At 40.5% G+C, this 26,273-nt stretch overlaps 1 protein-coding gene across 4 annotated transcripts in view; it reads right to left on the bottom strand.

Moving 5' to 3' along the window:
* The window catches only part of TGFBR3 (transforming growth factor beta receptor 3), a 124,712-nt gene that overhangs the window by 34,591 nt on the left and 63,848 nt on the right, over nucleotides 1–26,273 (bottom strand). For 3 of the 4 annotated variants that reach the window (XM_042805405.1, XM_042805415.1, XM_042805424.1), the window contains 2 exons: nucleotides 17,859–17,996; nucleotides 3,858–4,041 (listed from right to left, as the gene is read on the bottom strand). In XM_042805405.1, coding sequence (XP_042661339.1) covers nucleotides 3,858–4,041; nucleotides 17,859–17,996 — 322 coding nt within the window. Of the gene's footprint in view, nucleotides 1–3,857; nucleotides 4,042–17,858; nucleotides 17,997–23,863; nucleotides 24,023–26,273 lie in introns of those variants that run through there. The other variant, XM_042805427.1, reaches the window with a different exon arrangement.

The raw sequence follows: 26,273 nt of genomic DNA, 5'->3' as shown, positions 1-26,273 counted from the left end.
TTTGGAAAGGGACTGCAGGTGTCTGCAATCAATTAAAAACCTTACTAAACCAGCCAGCGAGCAGTCAATTCTCGGACCCTGTGCCTCTCTGATCTCCCCCGACTCCCAGGATGGAGTCAGAGACGAGGTTTGCCTGCAACGCGCTCAGCGCAGGGCCACGAGCCCCCACGCGCGGGTGCCGCGGGGCCCTGCTCGCCAGAAGGCAGGCGCTGGAGCCACGCGCCGCGGCCGGCACCCGCCTTCCCCTTCGGCACGTGCCGGGCTGCTTGCGTGCAGGCAGCGGGTTGCACACTGGGATCCGTAGTTTCTGTGGGCAGCACCTCCATTCTACAGACGAGGACAGACACAGTCTGCTCTATTCTGCACAAATTAGGTGTCATCTGCAAGTTCTTGGCTAAATTGGAAAACAGTGGAGTTTCCTTAAAATCATGAGGAGGTTTTTGTGAAAATGAGCACTGTTAATCAGGTGTCACTCTCTGAGACAGGCAACCTGGGCAGCAGCAGCTTGATTCAGTGATAAAAATCCCACCCAAGCAGAGCTTGACTTTTAAAGTCCGAGCTAGGGATAAGCAAGGCATTTGGGATTTTCCTCAGCCACTCTGATAGCAGGGCTTTTTTGTGTGTATTTTGCAGTTTACTAGCCCTTAGCATGACAGAGATCAGAACCTTGACTGACATTTAACAGCAGGGTATAAATGGGAGCAGGGAAGCGGCTACAGTGGTCTCTGGAGGGAGCGGGGAAACTCTCGGCAGTACTCACCCTCAGCAGGACACACAGCTAAAGCCTGACACGATGCCATCACCTACAGGTATTAAACCAAGCAACTACAGTGTGCAGGATACATGCATTAGTGTGCACAGCTACAAAATCAGAGTCAGGACTGAAGCTTCAACTTTTGCCAGGACAGGAGCACAGTGTTACCATCTGTAAACAGACTGTACATTTCAGAGTCTAGTTATTATTATAGCTGACTTTTTTTTTTTTTCTTATTTAGCTAAGAAATGTGTTGAAATTAGGCTCCCTCCAGGCTAGAACATCTGCCCTGGATTTTCACTGGCGGTACTGGATGCATTAGGTAACGTTTAGCTAGCTGATAAGTCTTCCCCACTTGCACAGTTGTATCTTATTGAAGCATGAGAAATTAAACTGACTTCTGCTGAAAAACATGTACTAAGATCACTTTCACCATGAGCAGTCCTGCTTTCTAGAACCTGTCAGCGATTATCACAGCAATCACATTGCCATGTCCTTCACTACACAAATCAAAGCAAGAACAAGAACTCCACTTTTTGTGCCCCCTTCCTCCAAACCCTCATTCTGGTCCCTTTAAGTTCTCGCTGTGCTCACCATCCCTGAAGTATTTGATCGGCCACTCTTTCAAATCAATGTGATTGAGATGCACTTGGCCCTGACCCAGCTTGCTATCTCACTCAGCTTTCTTTCATTTGCAGCTTCAAAAGCTATTTCAGATGCCCATGATGTCAGAAGCAGTTTTATTCTATGAAAGATCACCCTTCTTGAGATCTTTTTGTCCTCTGGCCTGCATTTTCTGTTTTCTGTACTCAGCTACAGCCTCTACTTCTAAAATGTTACATCTTCCAGTGTCAGGTTTTTCTAACTTGAGTGAAGCTGAAATGTAGACAATTACATGAATACTGCCATTTATTCTGTATCAGTCACATAGCAAGGAACTACATCATATGACCACCTATAGATTATGAGTAATACTAGCTGTGATTCAGAGACTGGCAGCTGAGGGTACCTGACTAAAGCACTTGAGGAGTGTGAGTTTTGTTTGAAAAGCCTGCAATGTCCATAAGCATATGCTGTAGTTTGTGGAATACAGCAATTCCATCATTCACTCTGCAGAGAAGCAGACCCGGTCCACATCCCACATGGTTTCCATAGAACTCCTTGCACAACTGCTGCAGTTCAAGAACTGACTCTCTCCCCACCCCTGAACACATGCATAACCCCCACACATGCATGCATATTCATTCTTCTGCCAAGAATTTAAATCAAAATCAAATATGGTTACAGCAGAGCTAGTTTGGAGGAGCCTTCTCAGAAACTGTCTATTTTGGTTGCCTGCCAAGTTCCATTTTGTGTACTTACTCCTAATAAAATTGTGTTTCAACACATTCTAAAGATGATGCAAAGATCTCCTATTTAGCTGCCTAGTTTGACTGGAGACATGCAAATCAACAAACAAAATTCTGGTTTTTGACATATTAAATTAAATGTTCATCTCTGCAACGCAGAGACCACTACTCCCATGTATACGTTCCAAGAGCACTTTAATAAGCTAATAAATATATTTCTGAATGATTTTCTGGCATTAAAATCCAAGACTGGTGCCAAGTAGAACAAAAATCATGCAGGGGAATCCTGTACAAATTTGGCAAGATTTGGATGAAACCAACACAGGCATGTTCCGATTTGGGGGGCAAGCCTCATGCTTCAGGAAATCAAATGATCAGATACAGGTGGTTAGAAAAGTGTTTTCTCCACAGAAGGTTTTGGGGTTTTATTTTTGGAGCCAACTAGTTCAGCTATTTAGGAGATTCTCCAAAAGTATTGCTGAAGTACTACTAAATTACGTTGCTTGTGCTAGTAAATGCTGAGCCCACCAGTACTTGCTGGATGATGATAAAATGTCTTATTGGATTTCTACTTTTCCCATCACTGAACTTCCTGAAAGACAACAATTAGTTTCAAAATATCTGGACCAGTAGCTGCAACACAAATCAGTTTCAGTTCAGTTTTACCAGCCTTTTAACTTGCTGCTTTTGGTTTAGCCTAAACCTGGATGTCTGCTTTAGCCTGAACTGGGGTGACATCTTCAGGGAACAAAAAACCCAGTGAATTGCAGGTCATTAGGTAAAGAACACTAACATCTTAAAACATCCCATACCTGTGAAAAAGAAAATTTCACCCTCAGTCATCCTGCACAATAGAGGAAAGTTTGCTCTCCCTGCAAAATTCCTTTTACTAACTATATATTTTTCAGAAAATTTACTTGAATAGAGATAAGTAGGGTATAAACCCTCCTGAACCAACTGCCTTGCTCCAAGAATGTAGGGAAGAGCTGTGGCTCTTGTGTTATCCACGGTTTATGACCAGCTCAGGTGGAACTCCCCTGCAGAAGATGTGCTATGTGACCGGCAGCCCGATGAGGGAAAGCATGAGCCAGAAGGTGCTGCAGAGGTTCATATCGTTAGTTGTTCCAACACTGCTCAGCTATAGCCCAAACCCTAACCTAATATGGACATGTGAAATCCCTGAGGAGCTGGAGTCCTCTCCCACCTGCCCTAGGCCACCTGATGAATTTGGCATGAGGTTCCCAGGGACAGGAAATCTTTCTCCTTGGGATGAAAATACACAAGGACATCAGACTGAGGCAACTTATCTTGGTGAGAAAATCGATAATTCTTTGCCCAAAGTAGTCTGGATCCTTATATAAACAAATACTGAAAAAAAATGTCATGCCTTTCTAGAACTTATCCCCTAGATCAGGTTCTCTACTTCAGTCCTTTAGATGAAGACACCCAAACAATCACCATGAGTAGTTTATTCCTTTTAAAAGGTGAAGCTTTGACTCCTGTAAGATTCTGGCCAATTGTATCCACATTTATGAGCATAAAATTATGGCACCAGAATCCATTAAAAGTTGCCCAAATCCAAGGTCTGGTCTTTAGACTTAATCTGATTTCTCTGCCTTGCCCTTTCATATCACACCTCTTGGAAAAGGAGAGGCATGTTTAAAGATTAAAATAAAAAAAATGTATACTACAGCAAGACTTATTCTCAACATCTAGACGTGTCTATCAATTCTGTTGGTTTTGTTTTGTTTTACCTTCTCCTACTTTAATATAGATGTTTCTTGATATTTTGAGTTCCGTGAAGGATGTTACTGCTCCATATTCCTTCTGGGCCCATTGTAGCAGATGTTCGTTTTTCTCAGGAAAAAGCTTTTCTTCTGTTTCTGCTGACAAGGAGAAATTTCCCTTCTCAAACTGAACAACAGAACCTAAAGACACCTGATGGGAATAAAAACATATTTTCAGTTTGGTACATTTATCCGCATGGACAGATAGCATGTTCAAGCAATGTAATCTGTCACACCCAAATGCATTCACTGAACGTGATTATGGCTTATTTCCAACAATGCCTAAATTTCACATATTTTAACATCTGCATGATTCCTTTTTCAGGGATGTTTTTAAAAAATCAAGCACCCATCAGCCTGCCTGGGGTGCACATGGCAGCTGACTAACGGAGGGCTCTGAGCCCCTCGCCAAGTCGTACTGCTGCAGAAGTGGCACGACAGTGCTGCAAGCGGAGCTGAACTGTGGAGGCGAGGGGAGGGCTGGAGGACAAGAGGAAAACATACACCTCACTGTCTCTTCCTTCAAGGTTCTTGAGGACTGGGGCCTGCATGCCCTACCTGGGCTGGTGCTTCCATGAATGCTTTCACTAAGATCTGAAACATCAAGTGAAGAACAACATGCACTTGAGTGAGAAAGCACAGAGAGAGGAATAAGCTTTCAGGTTTGAATGTATAGGTGAAGATTTCTTTGGACATATTCCCTGTAATAGTGTGCAAACAATGCTTGCCCAGGTATAACACACAGCCCCTACTTCCAGACTGCTGCAGTAGACAAGGCTCCATGAAAGAAGTACCATTTTCTTGTGCTATTCTCAGAGCAGCCTGGGAATAAGTCTGAGTCACTCAGCTGCTCTCCTCTCCCTTCCCTTTCGCTGTCTTTCTACCAACTCAGATTTCTTTGGAACAAAAGTATATTTTTTTGCCTCCAACTGAAAATCTAAAACTACTAATGATGATGATTGGAAGAGTGTAAATACATCATAACAATTTCTAACCTGTCCAGAGTATTACTTGCATGTTATAGTAGGATAATGGTCATGAGTATCTCTCTAACCTTTAAAACAACAAAATACATCAATAGCAATTATTTAACAGAGATTATCTCAAGTCAGGTTCCAATTACATAAATTAACTAATGGCAACCAATTAATACCTTCCCTGGAGTTATTGTTCCCAGCACTATTTCAGGATGTTATATCTCAGTTTGTTTAGCACCTGCAAGTATTTGTCAAAGTAGACACATAAATTACATCTTTTGGCACATGGAAAGAATTTCAGAGTTCTTCCCTGTGCTTCTAGCTATTACGTTAGCATTTATTATGCACATATCACATATTCTCCTCTAAGAGAAGGCCCATGTAATTCAGAGTTCAATTTGATCAGACCTGTCACAAAAAACAGCTTAGGAATCCTTTTGCCAGAATAGTTTTCAAAGTTTAAACTAACATCTGTTTCAATTCTGAATGATCTTCATTCTGTTGTTTTTCATATGACTACACCATAAAACATTTCCTTTAAATGAAAGAAGTTATTATTCAGTGAAGTGAATACACCATATTCTCTCAATATTCTCATACTTCTTAAATAAGAGAATAAACTCTGCCATTAGAGTAAATCCACTGCTCCCAGATATACAATACTAGGAAAAAGAGAGCAACACAGTTATCTGTAAAATGTATTTAGCAAATAGCATTCTCTTTGTACTTTCACCACTTAGAAGCAGCCACACCATGGACTGATTTTATGGGGCACCTCTACAGTGCTCTTAACTCATTAAATTTTATAGTGTACACAGTCTTGTAGGATGACAGTGACACAGGCACAAGCCAGGTCATGCAGGGATCGCATACAGCACACCTCTTCTCAATGCTGTCTTTCGTATCTGAAGCATGTGGGACATCTTTGTAGAGATCTGGCCTAACTAGAAAAATCTCCTGTGCATAAAAATTACAGGATTTAAGGACTTGACAAGTCATTATTTTACAGGGATATTGAATAGATCCTGGCATTCCACTCTCAGGAACAAATCTCAACTACCTCAAAAATACTACAGTTTATCCAATAAGTACAGTAGTTGCTTTTCATTTACACTATTTCACAATGTTCCTGGTATTTTTTATGGTCAGTATCAGAGTAAAGAAGTATCAGTGTAGCCTTTTAAGACATTTGAGGAAAGCATGAGAGAAAATATTCCTTCTAAATATCAAAGAAATTCATTAGCTTGCAATAATGCATTTTCACTGTATTTTTAATTTGAGATTTGAGACATTTAAACATCTCCTAACACAACAGCTTTACTCTGCACAATATGCATGGTTTTCCATTTATTACCAATTAAAACTTGAAAACCTTCTGCATCATCCTATGGCATGACAAATGTCTTCCTGAGAGACAGATCCTATTAATGAACCCCAAAGTTACTGAGTCCTAATAGGGAGGAACCACCAGACAGAAAGCAGAGCAACTAGAAAGCCTGGCACAAGCATCCTCACTAAACAATCATACAGTAAACATCTTTAAATAAACAAGAATCTTACCATAATTTATTATTTTAATCACATACTAAAGTCTATTTGAAATGCTAGTTCCACTACCAGGTTTTAGAAAGGAGTGCAGAGTTCTGCTATGCCTGCCAATGTTGGGGATTTTACTACACAGACCTAAAGCAAGGTTAAGTGAGCCAAGCACGTTATTTTTTCTGGAAAGAATTCAACAGACTCTTCCAAAAAAGGCAACCATCGCTGTTTCAACACCTGCCTTGAACATTAACTACTTACTCTTCAGAACAAACCGAAAGCAGCTCTCTAATATACTTAGGATAAACCAGAGCATTAAAATCAGAAAATGTTTTAAATATTTGGGAATATATCAACAATTTTTATCTGAGCACTCATTACACAGCCGACTGGGTGATTAAGAAACTGCTGCCACATACACTTTTATCTCCTCACTTCATCTCCTTCATTGGTTACTTTCAGAGGTTGCAGAGTGGAAAAAGTGCCCCAGCTCTATTTCTTCCTGTTGTTGTGAGGACTTTAAAAGTGACTGCACCAGAAACATCCTCTGCTGAAGTTCACTTACATGCCCTGTTACATTTCTGAGGCTAAATGAGGAATCTTCCAAGCCTGATGTGGAAAATCAGTTTGCAAGACTAAAAGATACTGGTCATGGCCACTAACCACAGCAAGGACTGCAGTTCAAAGGGCTCTTCTGCAGTCAGAGGAAACGAGGATCAAGTACAGCATTTTTGAAAATTTGCTACCAAAACCTGAGTATCCTATTGAAGAATAAAACATGTTTAGGGACATATTTGGCTTACACACACTACTACCCTGCTGACCATTGGGGAAAATAGGGACGGTAATTTTCTTTGCATTGTACAGAGGCAAGGAACCATATATCCATCATTCTGGAGAAAAAAAAAAAAAAAAAAAAAGCCTTTATATGTGCCTTAAGAAAACTCTCCAGTCTTACAAAAACTGCCCTTGCAAGGCTGCCATGGTAGTTCAGGACACCAGTTACCTGGCAGAAGTGCCAAATGGTGTAAGTTACTATTCTCCAGAAGGAACAACTCTCAGAACCAACCCTGAGCCGTCTCAAATATATACACTGGTGACCATGAACACTGCACACACTCAAAACAGCATTTTCTGTTTCTTATTTTACCTATTTCCTTCTCTCCTTTTAAGTGTTTATTGCTTTTTTTTTTTTTTTTTCCTTTGAACCTGATCCAAGGGGGATATTGACATTGTTTGCTTTATGACATTTTAAGTATTTAACGTAGTTATAATTCAGAACTCCCAAGTAGAAAGCAAGTTCATAATTTAGCCTTGGGAGGGAGGTAGGCACCTTTGGGAGATGACTTGGAATACAAAGTTAAGTGTCCACAGCTACACAGCATGAACCAATCCCTCCCTGCACAGCAACAGCTACACCACTACGCACCAAGGCCCCGTCAGCACAAGTAACCAACAAAGCCAGACATAAAGCCAAGACTGAGGCAAACATGCTAGCAGATGAAAAGCAGCCTCCTTCATATTTTCATATGAGCTATACAGTATCAGACCTGTGGTGGAATGTGTAGAAGAAAGGCAAATCAGCCCAGAATAAAATTCAAAAATTTGAACCAACTTTCAGAGCAGTCCACATGGGGTTCAGACCCAGCTGTTTTTTTATGATAATGTACTTTCACGTGTTTTGATCCCCTTAGTGAGGAAAAATAAAGCCATGGATGGAGCAATACCAGGTATTTGGAAATTCAAAAATATATCATTTGTTGTTTATAAATACACATACAACAGACAGTAATCACCAAGAGAACAATTCTCTTTGGTAAGTGACTAAGAAACACCCTGCTTTTGAAATGATGTGCAACATTTGTGAATCACCTGTCAGTTTTGCATAGTCCTTACCAGCCACAGAGGTACAATGCTATCAGGCAGTAGTAGAATTTTTCATTTTCAGTTTAGTATTCTCAAGACCACTTACATTCATCACAAAATTCCACTTCCAGTTTCCACATTTTGGAAAGCAAACACATAAAAGAAGCAGCATTATCTTAATTACATTTCAGATTTTAACTCTGCTTCCTAGGAGATGCTCAGTTCACCACCTACCAAAGATCTTGGTAGGAATTAAGGCTGCTCAACACTTTCTCAGGATAAAAGCAGAACCCCGTGGGATCAGACTCTTGTACATCTTTATGTATCTAGAAAGAAGAACCTGGTATTTTCCATCAAAGCTGAAAATGTGTCAGAACAAGTGCAACTTTTAAGCCCCCCATGTAACAGTTACTAGAATGATAAAAAGGAAACAAACAAACGAAAAATCCATGTAAAGGGGAAATCTATTCCCAAAGTTTAGGGCTCAGCAGGGGTTTATTAATCACACACAGGTAATTGTCCACTAATCTCACATTAATCTAACATCTTAATAGACTCAATATAGCACTCATTTGATCTGAACAAAATAGGGTAGCAGAAGCTTTTCCAGGGATTCTGTTTCAAGTTAGATTCAATTTAGTGGCAGAAAAGAAGGGGAGAATTGAAGCATATCTATGCAACTGCAGCTATAGTTTCCACTGGAATCGATGACTCAGTAACGCAACCTGATGTGATTTATTATCTCCACGTCACTAACACCAGTAGTCTGCCAAAATCCACTGCCTCCTTCTGTAAACTTCCACTAGCTAAACCCCTGTTTACCGAAGCAAGCAAAGAGCCATGACCATACAGAAGAGAAGAGACCATCACAGATGCATGTTTCAGGCCCGGCAGCCTCCTGTGAGATGGGTCTGGGAACACACATCAACCACTGAGTACCAGAATGTTGTTTCTTTCCTTATTCTTGCAGCCTGGTTCAACTTAAAGCCCACGTCTTCCTAACTATCAGCTTCCTTTGCTGTGAAAGTGATGAGTCTAGGCTCCCAGGTCTGTGAGAAGGAGGAGCACTCAGGATCAGTCAGTGGCAGCAACGAGAAAGACTAGCATGAGATCCAAGCAGCAGCAGGATCCAGATCTGGCCCGTCCACACTCCTAACACAAACTTTTGGTTGGAGTGGTGACCCACGAAGACAGCCCACTGTAGAAGCTGAAAGAAACACCAAGAAATAAAGCCTGAGTTTTGAAAGATGGCTTAACTCTCCTGGGACAGGAGAAGATCTAGTATGAACTACTGGATACTTTTAGCAAACCAGGCTCCAAAAAGGTACAGGACTTACTTGAAAGTTCCATGAAAGGACAAACTAAGGCACACAGACCTGCCTTGCTTCCTCTGAAATTTACTGGCAAGTTGGTATTTTTGAAATATTTCTGCTCAAACCAAAGTGCTTACAGGGAAAACAGAGGACACCTATGTGTAAAATTTCCCTATATTGGGACATCACACTACCACATACAGACTTTTTTAACCATACACTGCATATTTGTTTCATGTACTATATCTTGCTTCCTAACCCAGAAATATCACTTCTCTTCTGTAATGCCTTCTCGAAACAAGCTTTGAATGAAAAATACCCAACCCTAGATATTTAAAGATGCCATACAAGCTTTATTGTACTCTTAAACTCCTTTTACTGAATGCAGACAATGCATAGCTTTCAAAAATGTGTTTACCACCCTGTCATTTTCTACCATCCCTACTTCTGACAAAATCCTTCCACTCTACTGCCAAGAATGTAAGAACAACCACCATACGTAGCCTGAGGTTTCTCTGATATTTCTGGGAGTAAACCAGTTATATAGACTTCAGAAAAGCAGGATTTTGCAGGGGGTTGAATCAGGCCACAAGACAAAGTCTCCAGGAAAATTTACTATTGTGAATAGGATAATGAAAATTACTGTTTACTAAACACTGCTTTTAATTAGACACAACGTTATTTTCACATTCTTTCGAAAGGCAAGGAAATGGTGTGGGGAGGGGAAAGGGGAAGATGAACTCTGCCAACTGGAAAAGGGCAACTACAGGATTATTTCCAGATCCTGAGTAGAGCAATGATTTACAAAAAAAAAAAAAAAAAAAAAAAACCCAACCAAACCCAGGATTCTATAGAAATGTAAACATCCTTTTAAACTCCTCTTCACACTGTTCCACAACACTGAAAATCTACTGCTTTTACTCTGAATAGTGAAAGGTGACTATTTATACCAAATTTATCACTAGTCATGCATTTCCTATCCTTCCTCACTCTCTTCCTAGCAGAGCACTCTGTTCACATCTGGGTCTGTTTAACCAGTGATTGGAAATTTAGCCTTCTGATTTCCCGTTAAATACTAGGCACAGGAAAACAAATAGCACTTGTTTTTCAGTGAGTTTTGTCAGTCATCCAAAATCTAGTGCAAGCCATAGAACAGCCTGTGGTTTGGTGGCAGAGACCCAAAATATGTGAACCATATTTTCATGAAGTGAAGGAAATAAACCAGCTCTTGGCTGAAGTAATAAGAACATGGGTTTTTTCTTCTTAGAAATAGAGCAATGACTAATAATTAAACTCTTCATTCTATCACTTATTCTTCTTTGAAGCTTCTCTTTTTTCCTTTCAAATCTCAAGCCAAGAGCATGTGATCTGGTTTTGTATTTATCATTACTGCTGTTTCTTCCTCTATTTTACTAACTTAACACACACATTCAGTCCTCTTAAAGGGGTTCTGTGAGTAAGGTTATTTGCTTGCGTAAGCGCTTTCTCATCCATAACTCTTACTCATTTAATCGCCTGAATAACTAGCTCAGAGAAAGAGCTGAAGCATCACATCTTAAGTAAAATATTATATAAAATCACATATGTAGATATTTAAAGGCTTTTTGGATATATTCTAACAGGAAATCACAAAGGATTGGGTCCCTTCGTTCATTGATTTAATTCTCACTACTTTCACTTGCCCAGTAAAGACATTCCTAGGCTATAAAAGCAACTGAGAAAGCTACCAAATCTAAAGAAAAAATTAACTTGCTGAGTAGCACCTATAAAACTCTCTTTCTGGGCAGTTTCATAAAACTTCTGGTTTTCTGCCAAGACATGTTCGCAATAAACTGCTTTTAGAGGGAAGGAGAGAAATAATGACTTGATGGAAAGGGAGGAAATTATTTTGTTGTATGAAAATTTATGAGTGGGGTGGTAGGACAGGTTTGGTAAAGTTTTTCTGCAAGATTGACCTGCAACAGGATTACAGGTAAAAGCACTTTCTACAGGTGTTGCCTAGCTTATGCAAAGTTGAAATCTGTTGTAATCTAACCAGCCTAATCACCAGTAAAGATGTCCTTCAACTTCCCCTCCTTTTCTCCCTTTACAATATAATTTTAGCACTTATTTCCTGCTAAGGAAAAAAAAAAAAAGTTTAGCACAGATGCCAAGTATGCCCCTTGCTGAACTGAGCAGACCTTCCCATCCATGCACTGCTCTTCTGAGTGATAAGAGTGATGATGGTTCAGCCCAGGAACACCTGAACAGAAAATGTTAATTCCCAAACTGTTGTATTTTTGTGACATGCAAAAAATATCCAATCAGACTAATATGACTAGATACATCAGTAATTAAAGTGGTGATTTTCAAATACTTAGGTCAGGCAGAGTTCATGCACTAACCCATTTCAGGTATTTTCAGACTGAAATGCCATGATACTTAGGTATATTTATTTTTAACATGGTGAGAATAAACTCAAGACTTACTTTACTAAAATCACAATAATTTTCCCAACACCATCTACTTAACCCATCAAAATATATGTAACTCATGCAGAGTCTGAAAATAACCCTGTCTATGCCCAATGTATTGTTAACACCACACTATGTAGTCACCATATATTCAGTTTTCTCTAACACACACGGAAATATATGTTAGGTTTTTATGAAGATGCCAGAATTTTCTCTTAAGACTATTCACTAGTGTTCTCTCTGGTTTATAAATGGGGAAAGATGATCTGAGAAGCTAAATGACAATACAATAAGGCAACAGACTAGTAAAGAACAACTCCCTTAAGTACTCTGCATCCCGTCTCAGATGACTTCCTCCGAAGTACTGTCACTCCATAAGCACCACCATGCTTCCATTCAGTGCCATGGGTTTGGAAAAAAGTCTTCAAAACGTGACATTAAAAAATCCTGGTTCTAACAGAACATAACCTTTGGTTTGGTTGGGGCATGCTATTTAATTTTAATATTTTAATTCCACTGTGAGGTTTAGCCACCAGTACATATTTTGTGAAAAAGAATCTCCATGAAGATAAAGCATGCGACATATCACTGTGGTGGGTGAAGCTGTATGTATCACATGATAAAAATAAGTACAAAACCAAACATATAAACCAAATTTACATTTTTATACTGAAAAATGTTTACCAAGAAGGTATTTTGTGGCTTCCTCTATACTATAACCATACCCCCAAAGGCAGAATTTTCTCCCCCTTTCATTTTAAACTTCTTCCTAATGGAGAACCAGACCCAAGGCAAAAAATCCGAGCTTGAACTATATGACAAGAAGTTAAACTCCAGCCCAGCTCAGTAGTACTGTATTTTCCTAGTCTTTTGGATATGTGCAGACACAAGCTTTAAATCTTTTAATTCTTTACTTTAAATAAAGAAATCTGAGGCATCTTAGATTTAGTGGAAACTCAGACAATGAATTCAGAGAGTGAAGGCAGCAGATTCTTCCTAATGAGGACACTGAAAACACACGGCCTTAACTCTACCCTCTGCTCCAACATAAACATCATTGTCCTGGGTTGAGTGAGTGGTGCAGTTTTTTTGGTGGCAGGGGTGGGGGCTATAGGGGCGGCCCCCTGTGAGAAGCTTCTCGAAGCTCCCCCAGCTCCAAGTCAGCTCCACTTCTGTTTGGAAAACTGAGCTAATCAGCTGCGCCTCTGCGATAACGTATTTAAGAAGGGACGTGGTGACGTGCAGTCGGACTTGTGAGGAGGAGTTGCTGCAGCTGCGTGAACACCAAGGTCAGTGGAGAAACGGAGGAAGAAAGGAGGGGGGAGGTGTGCCGGAGCAGAGACTCCCCTGTACCCTGTGGGGAGACGGCAGGGCAGCCCCCCCTGCCACCCATGAAGATCTATGGTGGAGCAGACATTGATTTATGGCCTGTGGCTTCCACCTGGAATAATCAAGGTTCTGTGCCCAAAGAAGGCCAGGGTCTTGAGGGAAAAGGTAGCCCCGCTGCTGTAATTCAGCGCTGGGAGGATTGCAGCATGCAGGGGTGTTCCACGCCGGAGCAGCTCAGGAAGGGCTGCAGCCATGGGAGGGAATCCAGTCGGAGAAAGTTAGTGACACATGACAGAGCAGTATGGGGAATGCTGCGGCCCGTGGGAGGAACTCATGTTGGAGAAAGTTTGTGGAGGACTCTCTCCTGTGAGAAGGGGACCACGATGGAGCAGGGGGAAGAAGTTCCAGAAGCTCCCCCCACTGAAGATGGAGAAAGTGGCAGCGCTGACTGCACCCCCCATTCCCTGCCCCTGCGCCACTGGGGGAGGAGGTAGAGATATTGGGAGCAGAGCCGAGCCCGGGAAGAAGGGAGGGATGGGGGGAAGGTGTTCTCAAGATGTGGCAATGTTTCTCACTGTCCTACTTTGTTATGTGTTGTTAGTGTCTGTAATAAATGTATGTTCTTTTTTTCTTCCCCTAACGAGTCTGCCTCTTGCTTGTGACCATAAAGGGGGATTTTTTTTCCCATCCCAGTCCTATCTCAGCCCCCAAGCCTGGCTCTCTGTCCCTTCTTATTGCCGGAAGGGAAGGGAGAGAGAGTGGCTGCGTGGTGGTTGGCTGCCGACCAGGCTCAAACCATGACAATCATTTAACACCAGTGTGCCTTGGTTTCTCCACCTTTTCAATGGTACTAATAGCATTTTACAGAGTGCTCCGTTTCATTATCTGCTCATATCCTGGAAATATCTTCTCTGTTAGAAATAACCTTGGATCTTCTAATACAATTAATGTTTGATTATTATTTATTCAAAACACACCTCCTTGTAACAGTTTAGCAACTTTATTATGATGCTTTATAGGGAAAAAATAACAGCCAGTAATAAAAAGAGATAAACAGCTAGGACTTCACTAATGGTTACATGATCCTTTAACTACAAACTTTGACCTGGCTCTAGGGGTGTTGTCTTTATCAGCAGTAAATCCCAGAAGTTGCCATTTGAACTTCTTTACACTACTTACCTTTCTAACTAGGGATCAATCAATGGAACAGTGCAATTCATACTTTACATGCAGTATATTAATAAAATTGTGAATGAATGTATTGTAAGAAAAGTCTGAAGGAGAAGCCGGAAAGTCAGTGATTATCCTCCCCAAGGCTTCCATAGAGACAGACACAATAGTTATGACACTTCTATGGTATGCGTGACACAGATTTCTGTTTTGAGCATAGAATTCATGGGTATTAAGAATTTTTTTTAAATTTGAAATCTTTTATGATTCAAAATACTCTGTTTTCTGGCTTGGCTATATATTTAAGGAGAATGAACAAGACAGAGTTGCAGAAGTACATGGATAAGCCAAGTATTTTCAAACAAGGGCCAAGGAAGCGAGCTCTGCACTCCACAGCCCTTGGAGCTGCTATTTACTCTCCTAGGCTCAATTCTATGAAACTTACTGAAGGCTCTGGCAAGGAGGCAGGGAGCCTGTCTGCTACTAGTGAAGTAGTATGTCCATCTGTCCTGCAACTCACCTGAAACAAGAATCCTTGATTCTGCAAAGGGACAGGCTCCTCTAAGCCAAAAGCAGACCCAGGGATTGCAAACTGGCATGGCCGAATGCAGGCAAAGAGCTCTGCTGCAAAACTAGATCCCCTTGATTTCATTTTGGCATACTGCACTCACCCACAGATGCTGCTAAGACTTCCTCAGCACTTCCCACGTTTTCAGTGCTGCGTGATTCTGTGCTCTTTTTCTTCAGAAAGCTTGTGAAAAAAACATGCATTTGTCCTTGTGACCAGAGTGGAACTGTGGAAAAGCGATGGATGATCACCACAGTTTAAATTGTTTAGCCTGTAACCTCATGGCCTATAATCCCAAGCCACACTGGCTACTGAGAAACTGGTACATGAAAAGTGGAAAGGCTGATGAGCCCCTGGTAAGAGATTGAAATTAGTTTATGTTTGCAGCAAAAGTATTTCCTTAGAGAAAGAACATAGAGAATGAATATCTGGAATGAGAAAGACTGCAGGGACTAAACTGAGAGAGGTAACACTGGATTGGTACTCTGGAGTTTTTTGTTCTGCGATCTCATTCTTCAAGGCCTCTATAGAAAAGACAAATAGAAACCTTAACACGGTGGAAGGAAGAATACACAAATTGTATGGTGCTTTAAGAGATCCAAAATTGCCATGGAGAGCTATTCAGATGTTTAAACATGATTAAGGATGGGTTGACATTGAGAGCCAGTTCACTCCTTGCAACAGAAAGGCAAGCTCCCGTATGTGCACAGCTTATGAGGAGCACTGTTATCCCACCACCACAGGCGTGCTGAGAGGATGGTGTGAGGCACCACAACTTTCAACCCTTACCATGACCAGCAGAGCCTAAGAGGCTGGAGTACCGAGAGGAGGTATTTGAGTCCCACCAACAGAGAAACCAGACCTGTAGCATCTACCAGGTACTCCTGCCCCACTTGAGAGACAGCCCACCCCTTAATGCAGCACCAGTGGCCAGGTTTACTGTGGCAGTTCCTGAGGTCAGACTTGTTTGGAACAAATTGTGAGTGCTGCTGCTGACATTTTCAAGCCTGTTTTTGTAACTATGAGAGTTTGAAAGAGTTTTCTAAAGCAAACATTTAGCTAATGGTACAGTTTTGGCAGTTGAGGCTTTAGGCACATTCCTATTGTTCCTATGCCTTAATGCAGCCTGCTGAAGCCCCGCTGAGCCAAACCAAGCAAGTAGAACAGTCTGAACACTGGGGCAGTCTGCTCAGCATAAATAGATGGCTCTCAGCAGAGCACCTCCTTGCTCCCAGACTCAAGGCAACAGGAGAGGAAAATCCTGGAGAAGGAAGAAGAGAGGGGAAGAGATAGCTGAACACCAACTAGCTGATATGAAGTGGGAGTGATGATGTAGTAATTGTAGGAGGAGATCAAAACTAAACTGAAAGTAGGTCCAGGACTTGATAAACTGATGAAAGGTGCCATTTCTTTTGGCCAGGAGAGGAGTGAGGACTCTTATCATACTGTTGTTCATCATCTTGTTCCTCAGTCATTTTCTCTCAGCAGACCTGGACCAAATTGGTTGCATTAAGGACATATACCAGGAATGGCCAACAAGAAGATAACAGCCCAGAGTCTCTAACACAGTAATAAGAAAACCTAGAATACAACAGTTCTTTGTACCAATCAGTAACGCACTGTACTGGAAACTGAAGGGAGTCCTTCAAAGTTCAAAACATCAAGAGTACTCCTACTCTCATACTCTGATGACAGGAAAAACAATCCCAGAGAGCTTTTGGTGTCCAGCAAGTATCAGGACTCTTGGTACACTTAACGGTGTCACCACCATATCAGGTCAACTGACAGCAGTGTCCCTTCCCAGCATGCTAATGCAGCAGCAGTATCCATCTTCTCCTCCTGCTGATACACAGTGACACCATTATATTCCCATCAGGTACTACAGAAACAGTTTTGCCTACCACTGTCAGCTGTGCTGGAGGAGCAAAATTAAACGCTACAAGAATACAGCTAAAAATAATCAAGTTTAGTTCTGCAATTGCAGTTGAAATAGTGAAAGCTGCAACTTTAATAAAGACAACTCATGATTAGACATGATGTCACACATTAAAAATTTAATCCAAACAACTTGTCTGTTTCACTACAAATAGCAAATTTGAATGTCCTGGCAAACTGTAAGGACATGATTTACAAATACTAGGTAATATTTGGATCCTACATTATAAGCAGTGCTCCAGTCTTTCTGAGAAATAAAAATGACTTCATTCTGGGCTTAGCTTGGTCATTTCAATAGACCAAGCTTCATCAGAGATATAAACTGTAATTGTACATATTGAGCTCAGTACATACAGATTTTTGGTTTGATCACAGACCACACAACTAGCGTTCACCCATAATATTTCCCATCGCTTTGAGGCCTTTTGCATTACGGTACTATTAATCTTCTAATCAGGACCGGCAATCCGTTATAACCTCACAGCTTTTGAACTGGAATAGCTGCTACTGTTAATAACTACATGATATGCAGATTCTGAAAAAGCAGATCTGCTTTCTTTTCCTTGGATACACAAAACAAGTAATTGGGTACTTTTTCCAAACTGCTTTGCCCTACCACCTAACTGTTCCCCAGAGCTCTACACTGAAACTTGACCTCCTGTTAATTTGTTGGGGGTTTTTTGTTTGTTTGTTGGTTTTTTTTTTTTTTTTTTTTTTAATATATGTTTGAAAACTTCCCAAATGAATGCTATTAACTCCATGTCTTATGTGACAAGTAGCTATGACACAGAGCAGGCCAGAGGACTGTGCATACTTACAAAGAAAACTCTTTGGATTCCAGGTGCCAGTCTTTCTGTTTTCAGCTTCCAGACCAGAGGCAAAGGAGAGTTGAGAAGAAACACCAGAGGTTTCTGGTGAATATGCACTGATGAAATTGGATTCAAATGTAACGTGACCTACAGAGAAACACAGAAATCCATGAATACTTCCTTATAAGTTTCAAAACCAAAGTGGAATTTGAAACAACAAATCAAAGGTCATTTTTATATATATTATGGTTTTCAGCATTCAGACCTCTTGACTCAAGATTATAGACTAAACTACTTCCAAAAAAAAAAAATCAGTCAACAGAGCACAGATAATAAAAAGAATGAAACAGTTAACATTTGTGCTCTATGCTTGCAAAGCACTGCTAAAGTGTTTAAGAAAACCTTGGCAAATGCTGATGAAAAATAGCTTATGCAAAAGGTCAAACCACTAAGCTGAGAGTTGGAGAACAAGGAGATAAAAAGAATTGCAAAGCAAACTCCGATTTCTGGTTTCTAGATGGTAGCCTACTAAACTGGCTTAGAGTACAAACCTCATCTGCTGATGCTATTAGGGCATAAGTCTAACCTGCAAAACAAATAAAACTAAACAAACAAAAAACAGGAGGAACAAATCCAGAAACACAAGCAAGCACTACACTAGTTTATGGAAGAAATGCCAACAGCAATTTTAACATACTAGGGAAAGAAAATGCCTGTCTTCAGGGATTAAAAGGATACATGGGGAAAATGATACCAGGGAAGTGGACATCACAAAAGTAAGGCAACCTGTTAGAAGTGATTTTTAAGCAAGCAGTTTGTGGTTGCTGGAAGCCCTTCCTGCCCAGCTTCTCATATCCCAGCACTGCCCTTCTAGAAAGGGGCCAATGTGGGGCAAAACTGTAACCAAACATACAAGAGAGAACAGCCTGTCAGTTTTTAGCATGTAACAACTTGTAATATAAGTCATAGTGTTTTTGCAGTATATAATAAACTTTTAAAGCACTCAGCATTTGACTTGATAGTTCATACTGCTCTACAGGAAAAAAGCTTTAGTGTGCAATTCAGAGACAACAAGTCACACAGGCTAAGCAGGTAGGCTGATGTCTCACAACAATGGTGCTCAGGTGGGCACCTGGCAGACAATCACAGCTCTTACTAGAAAAGGTATAGAGGGAGCAAACATGAACAGAACCACCAATTTGAGTGGCAGCCCACAGAAATGAACATACAGGTAGTTCAGAATTAATTTTGTCTCCTGCTAGAGAATTTGAGAGGAAATCTGAGATACAGAAGCCACCATGTACAGTTTATTGCATTATTCTTACATACTGGTAAGCATCAGTTAGTTTATGATTAAAGTAAAAGCAGATTCATCTGGCAAACTAACCAGATGACAGCTATAGAAAAAACTGAATATCAGGTACCCATTGCTGCTAAAAATCTTTCCAAAAGAAAAATGTAGCTTGCTTTTTTTTTCCCCTTCCCAAAGTGAAAATCTCACCATCACTACAAAGTGAGAGTCAAACCTAAGTGTCAGGTCTGACAGACACCCGGAGGACAGCAGAAAGACCTTTTTCTGCTACTTAACAACTTGCAAAAAAGCTAGCAAACAACTGTCTGTGTTACCATGCCAATCAGTAAGCAGATGCAGAATTTACTAGATTCTTAAAAGCCACTGAATGAACATGTCTCAAGTCCTCACAGTGAAACACATGTCAAATATCCCTGTCCTCATCTTTGTTATGCTTGATTTAAACTTGTTGGAAAACTTATATGAAAATAATAATTCTGTATTTGTACTAAACCCAAACTGCTTTAAAGAACAAGCACCTTTTCCTTTCAGCAGCCTGGAGGAAGGCTGAGCACCATCACCTTTCTCACTGCTTGGCCTCTCACGACAAGAGCCCTAGTTGTATTCATGCATTTTCAAAAAAAAAAAAAAACAAAACAAAACCAATTAAGTACCACAGATTACCACATATTCTGGTGAGCACATTTCTCTCCGTTTTCTGCCTCAAATAGAATACCTTGTTTTAGGAAACTGCAGGGTGTTACCACTCTGAATGCTAACGGAATGACAGAGACTTCAAATGCCAAACAGTCATGATCTTAGCTATAAAAACTGCTTTACAGTATGAGGCTATAGAGCCAAACTAATTCTATTAGCTGAAAATAAGAGAGAAGATAAAATTATTTGTTTTACAAGACTCCCACTTTGTTGTTCTGTCTAGAAATGGAGAAGCAAAAGTAGAAAGAAAAAGGTGTTTAGAACTGCTATTAAATTCACAGCTACTAAAAAGCTTTAATTAATTCTTGTGGTTTTTCAGCTGTAATCACAGCTAATTAGTAATAAGCTGTTTAAACTATTAAATATAATTACCTTGTTCTGGGATTACATTTTCTTACAAAGCAATAAAATTACTGTAATGTAAGCTTTGCAAAGTATCCCAGTTATACCTTTTGCACTCTTGATCTGGCATATCATAAAATCATAGAATGGTTTGGGTTGGAAGGGTCCTTAAAGATCACCTAGTTCCAACCCCCCTGCCATGGGCAGGGACACCTTCCACCAGCCCAGGTTGCCCCAAGCCCCGTCCAACCTGGCCTTGAACCCTGCCAGGGAGGGGGCAGCCACAGCTGCTCTGGGCAGCCTGTGCCAGGGTCTCACCACCCTCACTGGAAAGAATTTCCTCCTTATATCTAATCTGAATCTTCCCTCTTTCAGTGTAAAACTGTTACCTCTTATCCTATCCCTACACTCCCTGACAAAGAGTCCCTCCGCACCTTTTCTGTACCCCCTTTAAGCACTGGCAGGCCACTATAAGGTCCCCCTGCAGCCTTCTCTTCTCCAGGCTGAACACCCCCAGCTCCCTCAGCCTGCCCTCATAAGGGAGGTGCTCGAGCCCCCTGACCAACTTCGTGGCCTCCTCTGGACCCACTTGAGCAGGTCCATGTCCTTCTGATGTTGGGGACCCCAGAGATGGACACAGGACTCCAGGTGGGGTGTCATGAGAGCTGAGTAGAGGGGGAGAATCCCAGGACACAGTTGGCTTTCTGGGCAGTGAGCGCACATTGTTGGCTCACAGTCAGTTTCCCATCCACCAGTACCTTCAAGTCTTCCCCACAGGGCTGCTCTCAATCCACTCATCGCCCAGCCTGTATTTGTGCTTGGGATTGCCCCGACCCATGTGCAGGACCTTGCACTCAGTGTTGCTGAATTTCAGTACAAGTTCAAATTTTATTCTGGTATTTTTTCAGCTCCAAATGGGTTAAAGTGCATTCAATTTTAAACTCTCTAAATTTCAAAGTGTCAAAGAAAAAAGTACTACACTAATTGGAGCAAATATTAAACATAGCCACTCTTACCATATGCATCCATAGCCACATTTTCATACCTAAAGGTAACTAGTTTCTTTTGATCCTGAATGAAGTAAAGACTAATGTGAATATTAATGAAATGAGCTATAATATAGGTTTATGTACTTAAATAATGAAGAACAGAAAACCAGTAACAATATTCTCACGCTGGCCAATGGAGGCACTCAGCTTGGGTTTGCATTCTGGCTGTGTTTTTATTAGAATTACAAGTCAATGCAAAGAAGATGCTCCTATTAGAAATTTTAAACAATTTTGCCCTTTAAAAACCTCTAGCATTTATTAAAACCAGAAATTATACAAGAAATAACACACTCTGAAAACTTCATCTCAGAAACAGCTAGGCCAAGCCCTTTGGGTAATAAGGAAATGGAGAAGTATCTCTGTTTCAACTGATCACAGACAAGTTTATTAAAAGCCAACATCTATCAGACAAGACAGATGTTTTAGACTTCCTGAAGACTTCTGCCATTTGATTTGGTCACATGAGAGAGCACACAGAGCAATCATACTTAGTGAGAAAATCAGAGACTCTTTGCGACTGGACCTACTATCAGATTTTGTAGTTGCTATTCCTTTAAGCTTTGGAAATCAAATATGTATGTAATATACACATACATGATTATTTTCATACATGCATGGAAAAGTACAGGCTGATCTGTAAGAAAAGTTACAGGACTTTAACACAAAATCAATTTTTCATAAGTAAATTAAGCATCCCTGTGAAAATTTTCAGAATAAATGTAATTTTGCATTACTGCACTCCTCAGTTTGCTCATGAGTAAGACAGCAACAAAACACATAATGTGGAATTCATATTCCCAGACCTAAACTGGAGAAATAATATAGTTAACATAAGCATGCTTCTGCCTTGGCCTATATATTCCCTGTCGCTATACTTCTTGGCATAACAGAGTCCTCAGAACCAACTTAGTTTTCCAAACAAAAAAAAACCCACCAAACAAAAAAAACCCAAACCCCCACAGAGCTGTTTATAAACTGCTCAGGACCATCTTGGTCACTGTATTTTCCATAATTCACTTTTTCTTCAGAGCTAGTGCTGATGAGGAACAGAGGGTAGCCTAGCCTGAATGTGACTGTTCCCACTGAGAACTCATATGAAATTAACCTCATAGTGTAACTATTCCCCCCCCTAAAATTTATGATTGCGCCTATCACTATCTGTGCTTGCTGATGCACAACAGGGGTATTTACTATGGGAGACTTTGCTGGTCCTTAGAAAGACTTTCAAGCAAACTGCTGGGGAGTTACTAGCATTCAAGAGCTTTTTGCCAACAACTGAGCTGCCAAGCATACGGGTTTTACCTTGTGTAACAGCAGTCGGTGGATTATCACACAGAAATTTCAGCCCAAGTAAGGTAGGCGTGGTGAATACAACTCACCAGAGAGGTGCTTCTGTGTGGAAGGTGGTGGTTTGAATTGTCCAAGTCAGAGCCTGAACTTCAACCAGAGGTACCCAAATGCCTCTTCCACTCCCACTTTAGAGATTGAAAGGCTTAATGGCACTCTAAGGTGCTATGAGCTTATGCCATTGACACAAGTTCCACGCTTCAGCTGTACCAGCACCTCCAGCATGACACCATCCCTCTCTACCTCTGCCCTGTTAAGCTCTCTGCTGCCCCATCCATGCTCCCTCCTTCTTGCCCCTTTGCTAATTTCTGGCATGGCTGCCTCCACCTGCAGCACTGCAGTGGAAGATCCTCATCCCTACTCACTACAGAAATATCTCTCACCAAAATGTCATTTCTGCTAGAGTGCTCCCATTGTGGCTCTAGTTAAACCACATATTGTCTGACTCCAAAGTGGTGCTCCCCTTCCCCCAGCCATCTTTCTGGCTCACTTTAGCTTCTGAGCTCTTCAAGGCACATCCTTTCTCAAATGTCTAGAGACAGTTCATAGCACCTTTTAAACACTCCACAAATTATTAGAAAGGTACTGGATCACTTCAAACCACCATACAAAATATTTCTAATTAATAGCAGAATAACTAACTAGAAATTTTCCCTTTCTTTTTGTATTTTCGCTGGCAGAATCCATATTACTAAATATTTATGTGAAGCATTGCCCAGAAACTCCATCAGAAACCAGTCCTACGTGTGTTCAGCACTGTACAGCTAGATATGAAGACATGGTATGAAATTCTGAACTTAATGAACTCTGCGGCAAAATTCATTATTTTTCTGAAACTCCCATATAAGGCTCTCAAAAGATATATTCTCCATCCATTCTTATAGGCTCAAACAAGCTTATAAAATACACACATTTTGTACTTCTTGGCAACATACTACTTCAGTCAAAGTCTTCTGCATCTCCGACAGCTCTAGGAGCAGTTTGGTCAAGCAATACCATAAAAAAATTAAACTAGAATCATTAAATGGACTAAAGCACTTTTAGGTCATCTATTCCATTTAAGAAACAGCTGCTATTGCTCTGCCTATGTTATTTTAAAAACATATTAAGGGAAAGCACATTAACCAAGCAGACAACAGCATAACAACAGTACAGGAAAGTAAGTCAATTTGGCCCAACATATCCCTCGCTCCCAGCGAAGGCTCATTTGATCACTGAGCTGTTGTATAGCCAGCAATTTCATTGTGCAATAAGCAGTTAGGCCAGACCTTCTGGACATGTGTGTCAGCAATGGTCCTCTCAGCAAGGTTCAGCTTCAGCTGCTGTTTGTCAGAGAAAGCTCCTCTTCCAGACTCACGTCTGCCCTTCGTGGACTCCTTTAGCATGCACTCCTCCAAATAATACATAACTAACTGGTGAGGAATATGATAACTTGGTCACAGGTGAAAATTAAAAATTAAAGCTATTCTGAAAATCTTGCAACAAAACCTACATTTTTAAAAGCATACCAAAACCAAATCCTATAACTGTGACTAGGACATGAACCACAGAGAAGTTCTGTCATTTTTGCTAGAACACATTTTTCAATACATGTTATAAAAACTGTTAAAAAAAAAAGAAAACAACACAACACAAAAAGCCCAAACCAACAAAAAAAAAACAAACCAAAAAACCACCAAAACCAAAACACAAAAAAAAACCCAAACCAAACAAAAAAAAAAAAACAAACAAAAAAACCCAAAAAACACAAAAAACCACACCACCCAAAAATAAAATAAAATACTTTAAAAAGATACCACATTACATAGGTGCAATGTCTATCAAACTTAGGCTGTCATTACATAGCCAGCTATATTTGCATGTATGCATGCCAGTCACTACTGTCTGCACAGTCTGCAAAGAGTTCCTTTAAGGTCTCTAGCAGCAGCAAGGTTAAGGCGGCTGCAGAGGCTCCTCTGTCCCCAGAGATCAGAGTTTCGTGGAAGGCTGAGTATCACCACAGAAACCAACTACAAAAACAGTCTACGGTCTCCTGCCCCATTACTCTGGTAAAACAATTTGTACTACGTGAAAGGCAAGGGCACAAATGCTGAAAACTGATCAAAGTAAACACTGCTGTTAAAGTACCATTTTGTTTTGCTGACTTCAAGGCATCAAATCGCAGACTCTGTGTTTTGTTCTAAAAAGATGAAAGTCAAGTGCCAAGGATTTGTAAGGTTGAATTAACTATTTCAGTGTGAAGGCCTTTAGATAAGTTCATAGCACATTTTCCAAAACAGCCATTACAAATTTGTGCTAATAAACCAGGACAAAATACGCTGTGTTGTACTGAATTACACTGCCCAGGCTAGGGCAGCTGTTCTCTAAAAGAGAAGACAAAAATGAATTTTAACTCTCAGATCATATAAATACATTTCAAGAGAAGTACTAAAGATGGACTTTTGACATCTTAACTCATTATTCAAAGATTAAGTTAATTAGTACAAAGCAGGCAAATTTAAAACAGAAAGCTGAAAATTTACTCCTATCACCACCCTCTATAAGTGTTTTCACTCTTTTTGTTAATATAAACTGTATAGGACATAAATTATCCTTGTTAGTAAAAAAAAACTAGTATAAATAAACTTATCTTTACAGTTCATTCATGTATATTACCCAATAAGAGGTTTAGAACTTCTACTGAAATTCATTTGAAAAATAGAATGTTGATACATTGGCTATGAAAGAATTCAGTCAAGGTTTAATCCATGAATCCACCTCAAGTGGTGGGATCTAGTATTGCACTGCTTTTCAAAAGTGTTTACCAATTGCTTTGGGAAAGATCTCCAGGCCAATTTATTTCTTTTTAAGATGAAAGTAAAGAAAAAGTGTATTCTTTAGGCAGGTCCTGTGAATTCAAAATAGAACACTTCCCCCCGTATTTCTGCTGTGCTCACTGAATATTGTGTTACAGATTTGATACCAAGCCAGCTATAGTAGATTTCAAAGTCCAGCTTTCAGGAGCCAACAGTTTCCAAGAGAGTTTGCTGATTTTTCCAAGAAACACAAAATATGTTCACATGGTGATACTGCTTGAATGTAATTTTGCTCAAACGGTTACATATTTGCACTCTTAAATCAAATGATTGTATAAGCAAGTTCCTATAAGCATGTGAGACCCCACTGCTTCCCTTCTGGGAAGGTTTTCTCCAATGCAGACTCATCTGTTCATGCAGGGCAAACACCTATTTTTTGAAAACTCACCCCAGCATCAAAGAAATAAATATCTCCAGGAAAACCGCAATGCCATTAAAAACAAGCACTCATACCCACACCACAGTTACTTTTTCTCCGGCAGAACTCGAAGCTGTGCCACCCTCGCAGGCCTTGCTAGAGATGCATCGCGCTTTCTTCTCTCTGCCAGGACAGTGCTGAAAGATGCTGTTGGGGCAGGGACCTGCTCCTTCAGAAGAGAGCAAGGGGGCTGCGATGCATGAGGCATACATAGGGGGAGGAAAACCCTTTTCTTTTCACATTACTACCAGGATGAGGCACAACCCCGTCCTTGGGGAATGGGTCTGAGACCCTGGTAGCATCTACCAGGTATGTGGAGGACTTAAGTTTATTTCCAAGGGTCAGGTAACACTAAACTAATTCTAAAACCAACTCTTTGCTTATTTTATCCTAAATACATGGTTG

This window comes from Tyto alba, unplaced genomic scaffold (genome assembly GCF_018691265.1).
Source record: "Tyto alba isolate M040663 unplaced genomic scaffold, T.alba_DEE_v4.0 Super-Scaffold_1000006, whole genome shotgun sequence".
NCBI lineage: Eukaryota > Metazoa > Chordata > Aves > Strigiformes > Tytonidae > Tyto > Tyto alba.
Note: the sequence above shows the minus strand (reverse complement) of the source record. Positions and strands in the feature narration are given on the sequence as shown.